At 37.4% G+C, this 14688-nt stretch overlaps 1 protein-coding gene across 5 annotated transcripts in view; it reads left to right on the top strand.

Annotated features, from left to right (window-relative positions):
• LOC120535772 (amiloride-sensitive sodium channel subunit alpha-like) overlaps positions 1-14688 on the top strand; it is a 77229-nt gene that overhangs the window by 38598 nt on the left and 23943 nt on the right. For all 5 annotated transcript variants that reach the window (XM_039763825.1, XM_039763824.1, XM_039763827.1 and 2 more), the window contains exons 4-7: positions 986-1280; positions 1387-1592; positions 9102-9205; positions 10537-10700. In XM_039763825.1, coding sequence (XP_039619759.1) covers positions 986-1280; positions 1387-1592; positions 9102-9205; positions 10537-10700 — 769 coding nt within the window. The remainder of the gene's footprint in view (positions 1-985; positions 1281-1386; positions 1593-9101; positions 9206-10536; positions 10701-14688) is intronic.

The following is a 14688-nucleotide window of genomic DNA, read 5'->3' as shown; positions in this document are numbered from 1 at the left end:
AGTACTACTATGTAAACATTGCAAGTTAAATGTTGCAAATTTAAGATAAGCTAAATTTAAGATGCCACTTTGGATCATGATAGCAGTTTCTACTGTCTCCATATAGTCATATATCCTTTTCACATATGTGAGTAGTTTCTGGATGATTTTGGTGAACTACCAGGTGACAGTATGAAGTATGAAGAAAGCCACAGTAGAATATTCCAGTAACCTACAATTAGTACTGACGTAGGTCAAAATCTACAGTAACTAAAGAGAATTTCTTGGTTCTGCTTATGTTTTAATAAAGTAATAAAATTGCAAGATGTCTTTAAACTTCAAATATAGTAGAACATACTGCAATTGAGTTTTTAATATGTTGTATATTTTTTTAATATTAATTACGACTTGACAAGAAATATTCACAAATAACATTTACTTGCTTATTTTGTAAGTTTAACTGTCAGAAGTGCATTGAAATTGAACATTTGTCACCAACGTGATCATTCACTGTCCTTTGTACAGCCGCTTTTAAGTGAATCAAGCAAAGGAGAAAGTCAGTCAGGTGGCAGTGAAGCTATGCTTTGTTCACATTTCAGAAACAGTATAAGTTCTTTAGTATACACCTTCTGACCAAGGTTGATTTATATTTGTCTCTCCTGTGTTTGTTTTTCATCCAAAGAATTGCTTATGTCTTAAATATGTCTTTGTGATTCAAGTACAGTATATTGTTTAAGACACATGTAGAACAGTATAACAAACACAGCACATGAATACAGATGCACACCAGCCTGTTTTCTATAAAAGAACTTGGAGTTGGTTGGTGAGTGCTGCTTTGAGTAAAAGTGTGCTCTTTCAAAGCTTGTTGTCCTGTCCTGGGCTGTCCCTTCCCTTTCATTGGATGTAACTGGAACAGACTCTGTGTTCTTGAACAGTATTGTTGTGCTGAAAAGATGTGTTGGGATACTGTAGATGCATGCATTAAAATGCCTCTTAACTTTGCTAGGTATTCTGCAGTTCGTGAAGAACTAAAAGAACTGGATGCTGTTACCGAAGAAACATTATATAAACTTTATGGATACACTTTCTCCAAAAAAGACCAGCAAAACAGTACATCTCATACCAGTGCAACAGAAAAATCCAGAAACTCCAATCCACTCTTCAACAAGAAATTTGTTCTTGAGGTGCTGAACAGAGAGGCCTCTGTTAACTTCAGCATACCTGAGAAGAAAGGAAATAACGGAGTTGCAAAGAACAACCCCCCACTGCAAAATCAAAACTGGCAGATTGGTTTTAAACTAGTATGTTCAATTTACCTTTGATAGTTGATTATTTTTTTTTTCTATCTATAGAATATATATATATGTGTGTGTGTGCGCATCTCAAAAAACTTCTTTTTTTTTTTAGTGTAATGCCACCGGACTGGATTGCTATTTTCAGGCATATTCTTCTGGAGTAGATGCAATCAGGGAATGGTATAAATATCACTACATAAATATAATGGCTCAGATGTCCATGAATGCATTAGCAGATGATGAGAGCAATCCTGACAAGGCTGACATTAATAACTTTGTCTTCGCCTGCAGTTTTAATGGGGCTGTTTGCAGCAAAGGGTGAGTGTTGAAGAAAACAAATGATTAAGTAATTGAGGTTTATTAGAATACAGTGGTGTGAAAAACTATTTGCCCCCTTCCTGATTTCTTATTCCTTTGCATGTTTCTCACACAAAATGTTTCTGATCATCAAACACATTTAACCATTAGTCAGATATAACACAAGTAAGCACAAAATGCAGTTTTTAAATGATGGTTTTTATTACTTAGGGAGAAAAAAAATCCAAACCTACATGGCCCTGTGTGAAAAAGTAATTGCCCCTGAACCTAATAACTGGTTGGGCCACCCTTAGCAGCAATAACTGCAATCAAGCGTTTGCGATAACTTGCAATGAGTCTTTTATAGCGCTCTGGAGGAATTTTGGCCCACTCGTCTTTGCAGAATTGTTGTAATTCAGCTTTATTTGAGGGTTTTCTAGCATGAACCGCCTTTTTAAGGTCATGTCATAGCATCTCAATTGGATTCAGGTCAGGACTTTGACTAGGCCACTCCAAAGTCTTCATTTTGTTTTTCTTCAGCCATTCAGAGGTGGATTTGCTGGTGTGTTTTGGGTCATTCTTCTGTTGCAGCACCCAAGATCGCTTCAGCTTGAGTTGACGAACAGATGGCCGGACATTCTCCTTCAGGATTTTTGGTAGACAGTAGAATTCATGGTTCCATCTATCACAGCAAGCCTTCCAAGTCCTGAAGCAGCAAAACAACCCCAGACCATCACACTACCACCACCATATTTTACTGTTGGTATGATGTTCTTTTTCTGAAATGCTGTGTTCCTTTTACGCCAGATGTAACGGGACATTTGCCTTCCAGACAGTTCAACTTTTGTCTCATCAGTCCACAAGGTATTTTCCCAAAAGTCTTGGCAATCATTGAGATGTTTCTTAGCAAAATTGAGACAAGCCCTAATGTTCTTTTTGCTTAACAGTGGTTTGCGTCTTGGAAATCTGCTATGCAGGCCATTTTTGCCCAGTCTCTTTCTTATGGTGGAGTCGTGAACACTGACCTTAATTGAGGCAAGTGAGGCCTGCAGTTCTTTAGACGTTGTCCTGGGGTCTTTTGTGACCTCTCGGATGAGTCGTCTCTGCGCTCTTGGGGTAATTTTGGTCGGCCGGCCACTCCTGGGAAGGTTCACCACTGTTCCATGTTTTTGCCATTTGTGGATAATGGCTCTCACTGTGGTTCGCTGGAGTCCCAAAGCTTTAGAAATGGCTTTATAACCTTTACCAGACTGATAGATCTCAATTACTTCTGTTCTCATTTGTTCCTGAATTTCTTTGGATCTTGGCATGATGTCTAGCTTTTGAGGTGCTTTTGGTCTACTTCTCTGTGTCAGGCAGCTCCTATTTAAGTGATTTCTTGATTGAAACAGGTGTGGCAGTAATCAGGCCTGGGGGTGGCTACGGAAATTGAACTCAGGTGTGATACACCACAGTTAGGTTATTTTTTAACAAGGGGCAATTACTTTTCACACAGGGCCATGTAGGTTTGGATTTTTTTCTCCTAAATAATAAAACCATCATTTAAAAACTGCATTTTGTGTTTACTTGTGTTATATTTGACTAATGGTTAAATGTGTTTGATGATCAGAAACATTTTGTGTGACAAACATGCAAAAGAATAAGAAATCAGGAAGGGGGCAAATAGTTTTTCACACCACTGTAGATTGTAGGTATCATGAAAGTATGTGAGTATGGCTAAATAGAAATGTAAAAAAAGTCATTTATGTACAGTATTTGAAAATAATAAATTGAAACATGGTTTGAATGATTTGAAACACATTGTTCCTTTTTATTACAATACTCTTTTTTTTTTGTAAATGTTCATTCTAGTTTATTTCCCTGGCATACAAACCTTATCAAGATGTTTTAACTTAAAATGTACAAAGCTGGATTACTTATCAATAGAAATTTTAAATTTGAAGCTCAAATAACTAAACATGACCATGGGAGATAAAGTGTTAAGATTTAGGAAAAGTCATTTTATTTTGTAGGAAGATATGCTAGAAACACATACTGTGATAAAGACACAAGCTGTGACAAGCTGTTTAGCTTACCAAGATATTTTTTACAACGTAATAAACATAAAAAATGAGCATCCTCTTTCTTTTAAATTGCAACATGCAGGATAATTACAAAGCATTTTAACAAGACACTGTGCTAGATTCTTTGTGTCTATTCTTTTTTTTCTCTCTTTTCCTTATTCTGCATCTGGGATCACTTCTGGGCAACAGTGGACCCTGCACTTCCACTTTTGTTTAGTTTAGGTAATTTTCTTTGTGTGCTTTTTTGCTACCTTCACTTTAATACTTTGTTAATTTGTACATTGTCCTTGATGTTGCTCACTTGTGTACTGGTTTTTGCCTGCTTCAGCTGTAATTTTTTTTTTGTTCCAGTGATGACCATCTTCTTTCTACAAATGCACTTTAAAACACACCTGACAGCATTTGTTTGACTTATCGTTCAGGTTAGGTTGGACTTCTTGCAAAGTAGCTAGTGGCTCAAATGAAGGTCAAATCCAAGAATGCAGGATTACATTTCCACTATACCAGCGGTAGGCAGTGTCAGTCCTGCAGGGCCGTAGTGGCTTCAGGTTTTCATTCTAACCATTTTCTTAATTAGTGATTAGTTTTTAATTAATAGTAATTAACCTAATTTAATTTATTGCTATTTAAGACTCAGGCCTTTTAAATCAGGGCTGAGCAACATCAGTTCCGGAGGGCCACAGTGGCTTCAGATTTTTGTTCCAATACAATTGCTAAATGAGAAATCATTCATTGCTGATGAAGTACTTTTTGCTCAAGTGTCATTTGTCTGCATTATTTTAGTCCTTTTGCTTGTTAAGATTTTGAACCCTTAATTGTTTATTTCAGTCTTAAACAGCTGTATTACTTGTTTTAACTGCTCCTTATTAGCAATAAGATGTAAATGACAAAGGAACCAGTAGCTCTCCATCTAGCCTGTTTCCATTTCTACCCGTGTGTATTCATCATTCACCATCTGGTTAAATTAAGTACTTAGAAGGAAACTGAAACTCATCTATTTTAGGCTGCCGATCACTTGGATGATTCAAGTATCATTACAAAGAAAAAAAAAAATTATGATTTAAGAATGAACTGACACAGTATAGTTAAATCTATAACAAATCATGAAAATTTAGATCTGTTATTGGTGAAGACTGACTTCTAACTAAGCAATTGAGTTGGAACAAAAACCTGCAGCCAATATGGCTCTCCAGAATCAGAGTTGGCGACACCTGCTCTATATCTATGTGACAATAATAAAAATCTATAGGAGATAATTAGTTCTCATCTACTTTATTTAAAATTACATTTTTTGGACCCAAAATCTAATTTTTCAGCTATAAATCAAATGTACCTGGTATTGAGATCCATGTGACATAGTAGAAATTATACTTCCAGGTGGGATGCGATGTCTTCTGAAAAGTAAACGCTTAATTATTTATTAATGGCCTCTTCAAATAAATATATAAGGCATACCTTTAATTAACTATTTTTTACAATCTTTACTCCAGTTTAATCAAGACAGATTACAATGGCCTTCAGAACTGCCCAACAAATACACGATGCCATTTGATGCCATAATGGTGAAAGAAACAACTGATGCAGAAAGCTAACAATAAACCCCACATAAATTGACAAATAGAAGCCTGATGTCTATTTATGTAATTATCTAATTGAAATTTTTGCCAACTCTTTAATTATTATTTGTTTTAGTTTCATTTTTGCATACACTGATTACTGGAGCTTCATGCAGTGTTTTGTTAGCAAGTGATGATGAGCTGAATTAGTATCTATCACATGAATGAATACATATTTCTCTTAAATCAGTAGATCATCTCTGCACATATTTAAAATATGACAACTTTGTTCTGTACTATTTATTTCATATTTTAGTAGTTTAATCATTAATCATTAGCATGATAATTTGCTTATATTTAACATCCTCTCATATCATCGACATGTTATATAGCATCTGCCACATAATACAAAGAGTACACAACACACTTTTTGCCCTATTTGGGGCTCATCAGGTGTACACACTTTTGCTTCCCATTGATTATACGTATATGTTTTGTTCATATAGTATATATGTATGTCCTCTATACAAATCCTCACCGTTGGACCAATCTCTGCCAAAATTTACACAGTCCCTCACTTGACTGTAGACTATGATATGACCCAAATGTATGATGCTATACAGTTTAGTTTGCATGTTCTCCCCGTGTCTGTGTGGGTTTCCTCCCACAGTCCAAAGACATGCAGGTTAGGTGCATTGGTGATCCTAAATTGTCCCTAGTATGTGTATGTGTGCCCTGCGGTGGCCTGACGCCCTGCCCAGGGATTTGTTCCTGCTTTGCTCCCTGTGTTGGCAGGGCAGACCCCTGTGACCCTGTGTTAGGATATAGAGGGTTGGGCAATGACTGACTACAGTAAATGTTAGGAGAAAGGTTGGTAAAACTCAAGGAATACATGTTTAGCAAAAGTGCCTTAAAGCTTGAAAGCAGGTGCCCAAAACTGTGGCTATGAGTGCCTCGCTTGAAGTAATAAGGAAGGTAATGAAAAGCAGAAGAAATAATGGTGTCTTTGGATCCAACACAATCATTAACCTGTGGCATCTGTTTAAAAGTAACAAATCTGCTATCCTATAAGAAACTGTTCAATTGAAAATATACATTTGCCTCTACAGATTTTGAAAGGGGACCTCCACAGCTGCCAACTTTATATTTTGTTATTCCCTGACAACATTTATTGAACTCGGTCATTTTTTACTGACATTCTTTTTATTATTGATAATAAAGAAAAAATTTTACACTCACTCTACTACGCTGATGTGTCCTCCAGCTTTAGCAACACCACCATAATTCATGCTACTAGCATGACTCTGTACATCCCTAACACCACCATAAGCAATAGGAAAAGTTTTTAAAAAAGCATAAAAGCATTTTTGTGGTTTTCTTTATCTTTCCGTATTCATTGTATAAATGCTAGCTCTTTAGAACAAGCTGCCTATTTTTGTAATGTTTCGCTTTGCTCTTGTAAATGAATTTGTTATAAAATGTGTAACCAGTAAGCACATAAACTTACATCTTGGCCATGAGTGGATTTTCCTGATATTTAGTTGACAAGCACATACAAAATGAATGACCAGTTGCTTCCGTGCATTATGTGGAGATTGATTTGTAGTGTTGCTGTTTTTAACCAAATTTGATTTACAAGCAGTCAGTTGCATTCATAGAATTACTAATGGACATCAATTTTACATATTTTTCATGGACTTTCAGTAAATTTATGGACAGTTGTCAGTCGCACCCATATACTGGTTCTCAGAATTTTTTTACTTATACATCCACATACAACTGAAAAAAACACCAAATGATGCAAAATGTACTGAAATTGTACAAATCTAATATACTGTATGCTTTAATTTCATATTTTTCGCATTGATTACCCATTTCAATTGAAAAGAATACAGATTCCTGTACAATTGTGTTTGCAATGAAAAGCAAATATTGATCCAATACAGAAATGTTCTACTCATGCACAACTGTATATTTCATGTTCAAGAGTAAACACCTCCGGTGGCCTAATGATTTTACTTGACTGATGCCTTCACCCAATGCAGCTTACAACATCTTCTTTTTTTTACAATTTGAACAAAGGCAAGTAAAGCAACATGGTCACACAATATCAGAAGCAGGATTTGAACCCACAACGTCAGGGTCTGAAGTCTTAACTCCAAAGCCTTAACTACTGCACCACACTGCCTGCCAATAACATTAGACCCTTAAAAAAATAATACAAATATTGTGTATAGAAAAGTACTTATTTACTTAGTACTTCTGACAGTGTCGGATGGACAGGATTAGAAATAAGTACATTAGAGGGTCAGCTCAGGTTGGAAGGTTGGGAGACAAAGTCAGACAGGCGAGTTTGCGTTGGTTTGGACATTTGCAAAGGAGAGATTCTTGGTATATATTGGGAAAAGTTTGCCAGGCAAGAGGAAAAGAGGAAGGCCTAAGAGAAGGTTTATGGATGTGGTGAGAGAGGACATGCAAGTAATGGGTGTAATAGAACAAGATGCAGAGGACAGAAAGATATGGAAGAAGATAATCCGCTGTGGCGACCCCTAATGGGAGCAGCCGAAAGAAGAAAAAGAAGAAGACCATCACAGTGGCCATTTCTCTTATACAATTTCCCAAGTGACACAGCTACAATTTCAAAAATGTTAAGCATAATTAGCCTGCTCTTGCATTTTATAATATTATTTAGAATATGGATACTTGTGTCCCATTATAAAGAAAAGCCTTAAATCTCACCAGATACTTTCACATATGGCAAAACAGCATATCTATGTTAATTTCAGAAAGTAAAAAAGCAAAAAGCAAACCAGTGTTGTGAAATTGAACTATTTTAAAAGGAGACCTGTTGTGCACTTCATGTTCGCCAACTACACTGTTCATCTTCCTATGTGGCACTACTTCAGCCTCAGAGAGTCTTACCTCTCTGCAGCCTGCAGAAATGAAATAGAGACTTGGCCCCAGAGACATAGATTACCTCAGAAAGTCAATGTCAAGTGCTACTGAATTACTGAAAAAGGCATACTTGCAATCATTTATATTCTCTGAATATGTGGAAGCTGATTTCTTTTGCAAAAATACTGCCTACTGTTTCTGAATTGATAATGCACATGTGTGCTTCAGTGAGAAGCTTGAAATCAAGTGACAAAAACTAAACAGATGATATAAACATCAAATCATCCATCTGGCCCTCTTCAGCGCAGCTGCAGCCTATACTAGTAACCATTAAGAGCAAGGCAGGAACAACCTCTGGATGGGGTGCTGTTCCATTGCAGGTTGAACATACAGAGACCCGCACACAAACAGGCTAGGTCCAGTTTAGCAGTACCCATTCACCTGTGTTTAATTTCACTTATATTAATTACCATATCTTCAGCAAGAGAGACTCATCAGGCGTTTAAAAATTCTGTAATTGGTTTATAGAGCATCACACTGCTTTATCATACAGTCTGCCTTTAACATTTTCCTTCTTTTTTACTTTTTCTTTTTTTTAACCTAAAATGCACATAGCATACCACGGAAACTGCAATGTGAAGGTGTTTGGCTCTTTTAAAAATGTTATGTTTTTATTAAAAGTATAATTCAGTGTAATTGATTTAGTACAGTTTCATTCGCCTATGCACCCTGGTACCCTTTAGCCCCTTTGTCAGCTGAAAGAACATACAAGGTATTTTTAAACTTTATAAGAAACTCTTCACTTTAGAGCACAATTGAATGTGGCAAATTAATAAATACAATGATTGTGAAGAAATAACTTTGACTTGAGTAATACTGTACATATCCTTTAAAGGTTTCTTAGTGCAGTTAAATTATTATAACACATTATAAAGGTCAATTATTACTATAATTAAGCACATTTGAAATAATATTTATTTCAGTATTTTCCAACATGTTTATTTGTTTGGTTTCAGAAACTACACAACTTTTCATCATCCAATGTATGGAAACTGCTACACATTCAACAGCTGGGAAGATGGACATGAGTGGAGTGTTTCTACACCTGGAGTTGAAAGTGGTTTGTCTGAATTTTTTCTAGTGTGTTGGTACTTAATATTTCTACCTTCATTCTGGCATTGTAGGTATTATACAAGTGAATTACATGTTTATAGTAAAATACAAAACTCTCAGGAATAATATGGGCCATTATAAATTTGAAGTCACAAATAATAGAAAGGTACAGTTCCAACAAGTAAGATGACGTGATCCCTTACAAACTCTTGCTTAATTAACTTTCTAAGAGTCATTTGCTAGTTATTTAAGTTATATGAATATTTTACAAAATATTAGTGCAAAATCTATGGGAGGTTCCTCTAACCCCCATAAGTTGAATTGAATTGGTCTATTCTAACTATTTGTAGTCTCTCTGACTAAACAAACTTTTGGACTGAGAGATTTCTTTTGGCAAGCGTTTTATCTGTGCTAGAACTCGCCTTACACTCCTGCACCTACCACCTTTTTTAAGATTTCTTTTCATTGTAAGCATCTGGAGTCAACATATATTGATGCAGATGTCTGACGATATGCAATGCAATATGCAATTCTCTAAAAACACAAGCAATAGTTAGGGTAAATGGATAATTTTAGCACTTCATTTGAATACCTTAAATTAAGGTACTCATCAATCTTAAACTTTCCATTCAAAAAGCAACAAGCCAACCTCTCTCGATAAAAGCTGCAACAAAGCTAAGCTGTCTATGCCCATGAAGTGCAAACATGTGCTCAGATTAAAATCTCTCAATAAGAGATAGTGTTTATTGTTAGGTGTTACAGACATCATAAGATCCTCCGAAACAAATAGCCTGGGAAATACCAGATTTACAAATATCATATTGCAGTGTGAGGTCCATAAGATGCAAAGGTTTGCTTACCTCTATGACTGCTGTGATGGATGGCAGGCAGGCATGGGCTGACATCCCAAATGGGATAATGCATGATTTATTAGCTGACTGGGAGGACACTGTACTGACTGGCCAAACAGAAAGGTAACCTGTTCTCTACCTTTGCTAGGAGTTTGGCAGAAAGTGGCAGAGGTTTCCTGTTTGTTCAAGAGAAAACCATAGGCTATGTTTGGTTCCAAAATTCAGTTAGTGCCTCTCCACCCTCGTACTCCTGTTGGTTTTTGTCTAGTATGCAAACCTGCAACAATGACAATGCCTCCACCAGATTATCCACAGGTTACCCATTTGTACAGAGGAACGCTATAGACTTTCTGAAACGTAGTTGGTACTCCGACATCATGCAATGGCAGATACTCCTGTTTCATTTACTTCTCTCCTAGATACAGCATATTGTTATATTCTTTCACAGCATAATACACAATTACATTAATGTTCTATTCATTTTCAGGGCTATCATTACTACTACGGACAGAACAAAATGACTTCATCCCCCTATTATCTACTGTGGCAGGTGCAAGAGTGATGGTGCACTCTCAGAATCATCCTGTATTCATGGAAGATGGGGGTTTCGATATTAAACCTGGTGTTGAAACTTCAATAGGTTTAAGGCAGGTTAGTGGTCATCAGTAGTCCCATTAAAAGTACAACAACACAGAGTATGTCTTTATTCAATTGTGATCAGTCTGTATAAAATATGTTTAATGACATGTTTGCATTTACTTCAAATTTACATTTATTTAGTAAACATTTGGCTTCAAAGTGAATTATGGTTTACTAGTGCTTTACGAGTGAAACAAGCACATCAGAAAAAGCATCAAGGTGTTGGTACTGTGTTAAAATTATTGCATGCTGTGGAAACTATCATGGGTTAAACATTAAAGCCACAGGTATATATGTAAAAATATATACTTGTGGTTAAAATTACAGGACGATACATGTTAAGTACTGTAGTATGCTAAAGATCAGAGTGAAGTAAAAATAAAGCTATAATGGTAAGCCCATAGTTCTAAATGTGTTGCAGAAGCTTCTAGACCACAGAGAAGCAGGACGGGAAAGTAGCATTTAACTGATTAGCTTCACTTCAAGAGTAGCACCCTGGCCAGTTCTACGCAGTGGTCAGATATGCAAATACATCCCAATAAGTCAAAGGAAAAAGGGTGTGTTTTTTTTTTTGTTTGTTTGTTTTTTAAATAAATAAGCCTTTATCTGGTTTGTTCCACATCAGTACCAAATATTAATTCAGTTGTGAACACCAGGGGTCGCTGTTGCCCCATTAGACCCAACAGACAGATGCTGACACACGTGTAAAAGCACTAAGATGTATTCTTTTACTTACTCTTCTTTCTTTAAAGTGCCTTTTAAGCACTACAGCCACCATATACAAATACAGAAATAATAAATCAATACAATAACCACAATACTCCTCCCAGCAGCACCGTCACACTCCCTCTCAACTCCGGCTCTCTGCTTGGTTCCCATCCGTCCTTTAAATGGTCTTTGACCCGGAAGTGCTTCTGTCCTTCCGATCACGTGACTGGTTGGCATTTCCAGGTCTAAGAAAGAACAGGGATTTTCTTCAGCCTGGAAATAATTTGGGGCTTCCGTCCTCAGGATTACCTCGTACTTCCGGGCTATACTGAAAGAATATGTCCTTAGGTTCTTTGTAAGCTCCTCCTGGTGGCACCCCTGGCACGCAGCAGGGCTGTGTGTCAGAACTCCATGTCCCATAGTGCCCTGTGGGAATCCGGGGCACCACTGCACTCCAAGGAAGCTGCCATCTAGCGTCTTAGGGGAAGCAGTGTCGGCAAGTAGCTGCCTTCACCCATCCTTCTATTCCAGGGGCGTCCTGACCGGGTTGAGCTGCTGGCCATCCATCACACAGTGTACAATCTACCACAAATTCCCTTTGTCCAGTAAGAAAATACAGTGATTACTTTTTAATTTGATATTTTAAGGCAAAATGTGTCAAAAATCAATACAACAACTGTAACAAAATTGTCATTGAAAGTTGAATGTATAAGGATACATGACATTATTGGAAAAAGTAAATTCTGCTAAAACAGGAAAAGTGAAAGTGAAAAATTCTATTTTAAAAAGCCCAACTCAACCCTTGTGAGAAAATTAATTTGGGGTTTGACAGAAGCCACATGTAACAGATTTATGACAGCTTTATAAAATGAATTGTCCACTGTGTTTAAAATAATGCTGCAAAGAAATTGAATATTCAGATTAGATGTGTCAAATAGGTTTGAACAAAGTATTGGATCCTTTATACTTACACTAGACAGACCTTGTACTATAAAATGACAGTTATGCTGTGAGTTTCTTGTCACATTAACGGCCATTGTCAAGTATAGCACGTGTGTGGGAACATTTTACTTCCATTATTTATGGACTTGTAAAAGGCTAACTATGGGAACAGAATTTGGGGCTTGTTTGTGAATGACTCCTGTCATGGATGGCCAGGGCCCTTGCCTGGTTGGGAAGCCTCTGCCTTGGAAAGGACTGGGGGAACAAGTGTGGACAGAGCACTACCTCCCCCTGAATGATAGATGGTAGTCCCCCTGGGTGGCATCCGTGCCTCAGACACCTGCAGGGCTTCATGGGATATGGAGTTGGACACAGCCAGGGGGCGCTGCAGCTGTTTCTTCCACACCTGGAAGTGCTGTGGGAAGTGGGGCAACAAGCACCTGAAGCACTTCTGGGTGCCAGAGGACAGTACTCGGTGAGTCAGAATCGGGAGGACGGAGACAAAGCTTGCCAAGGTAGAGTAGAGGAGTAAAAGAGAAAGAGAAGAAGAATTGTGTGGTACTGTGCTTGTGGGACTGTGTTGTGCCTGTGGGGAACGGGGAAGGAGTTGCCCACAGGTGAAGAAAAGAAATAAAATTTGTGCGTTTTATAAGTGTGCCTCCTTCATCTGTCTGTGTTGGGTTGGGTGGCTGGCACGCCCCCTAGTGGTTCTGTCACACCATACAGAATTCAAAAATAATACATAGTTTCATTTAGACACACGTTGAGATACTGTAGCTCAACAATAGCTTAATGTTGGGGCAGGATGCAGAGCGGAATACTGTTTGTAATACAAATGTTTACTGTACATTTAATCATACAAAGTGTTCTTGCCATGCTTTTGTTATGAACATTATTTTTTCATTATGTTGTGTCATTTTTGATTCATTTACTTTTGCATGCTATTATCTGATATGGTTTATTTATTTTATCTTTCTGATAGTGATGTCACCATCTTGGGTTAAGACTTTATTGCAAAGGTGACATGGTGGTGCAGTGGTAGTGCTGCTGCCTCACCACTAGTCCTTCCCGCATAGAGTTTGCATGTTCTCCCCATCTCTGCGAGGGTTTCTTCTGTATGGTCTGGTTTCCTTCCGCAGCCCAAAGACATGCGGGATGAGTAGACTGGTCATACTAAACTGGCCCTTGTTTGTCGTTGGATATGTGAATTTGTGTGCTTGCCATGTGATGGACTGGCACTCTGTGCAGGGTTTGTTGTTACCTTGTGCCCTGTACTAGCTGGGATAGGCTTTAGCACCGCTTGCAACCCTGTTTAGGACTAGTTGGGTTAGGAAATAACTGACTGGCTTTATTGCAAGAAACACTAGTTCAGGTACAATTATTCCATTGTTGACATTTTGCATATACCAATAGAGTGTGTTGCTATGTTACATCAACACTTGGCTGATAGTTTGGATGGCAGTTCAAGTTTATTGATATTTTCAAAACAAACTACTCACTGGTTATTAGAAATTTAAATAGAAAATGATTTTTAGGTAGCCAGTACAAGTATCTTTGGTTTTGCCCTTTTGAGCAACATTTTTTGTTTCTTCTGGTTTGGACCTTTCGCCTGTTAAGTTTGTTTGCTATTGCATTTTGGTTTGGGCCATGTTCTTGCCCCCTGTGTATTTTTCAAGTCAAATTTATTACTTTGCACTCATGGTATACACTTGCATCTGTGTTCTAAAATTAATTGTTTTTTATAAACGCTAAAAATTCCTTCTCAGTTCTTGTAATTTTTGCAATGGGGTTATAGGATATTGGGGTCCAAATCTGAAAGAAAGAAAAAAAAAAACTTAAAACTTGCCAAATTGTATTTTAATAAATGCCTTAGACTTTTGAAAGGGCCAAGCCACCTGTCTTGCACACGAATGATAAAAAAAAATCAGAAAATGAAAAAGGCAGAGTGTACTAAGAAGGAAATTGAAACACAACAAACCAGTTATCGATTATTTTCATGAGTTTCAATGAGTTCCTGTTGCTCAGGATATGGTAATAAAAGAACTGAGCCCAGTGTTTTGAGTGAGTAAATTCACTGGCACTAGTGGCAATCAATCCATAAATAACCAGAGAGAACATGCAGACTTCATGTAGACTCTGGAGCTGTGAAGCAGGGATGACAGCTCTGCTCTACAGCTCTCCTTAGGTTAATCCACCTGTACCTTCTAAACCTCATCCTAATTAAATTTAGGTGAATTAGCATTGCTAAAGTGGTCTTTGTGTGTGTGTGTTTGTCTTGCAATGGACAGGCACCCTGTCCTGGGATTATTACTGTCTTGTGTCTGATGCTTGCTAGAACAGGCTCTAGCTG

The sequence above is a fragment of the Polypterus senegalus genome, chromosome 9 (genome assembly GCF_016835505.1).
Source record: "Polypterus senegalus isolate Bchr_013 chromosome 9, ASM1683550v1, whole genome shotgun sequence".
Classification (NCBI taxonomy): Eukaryota; Metazoa; Chordata; class Cladistia; order Polypteriformes; family Polypteridae; genus Polypterus; species Polypterus senegalus.
This window is presented reverse-complemented; position numbering and strand designations above follow the sequence as displayed.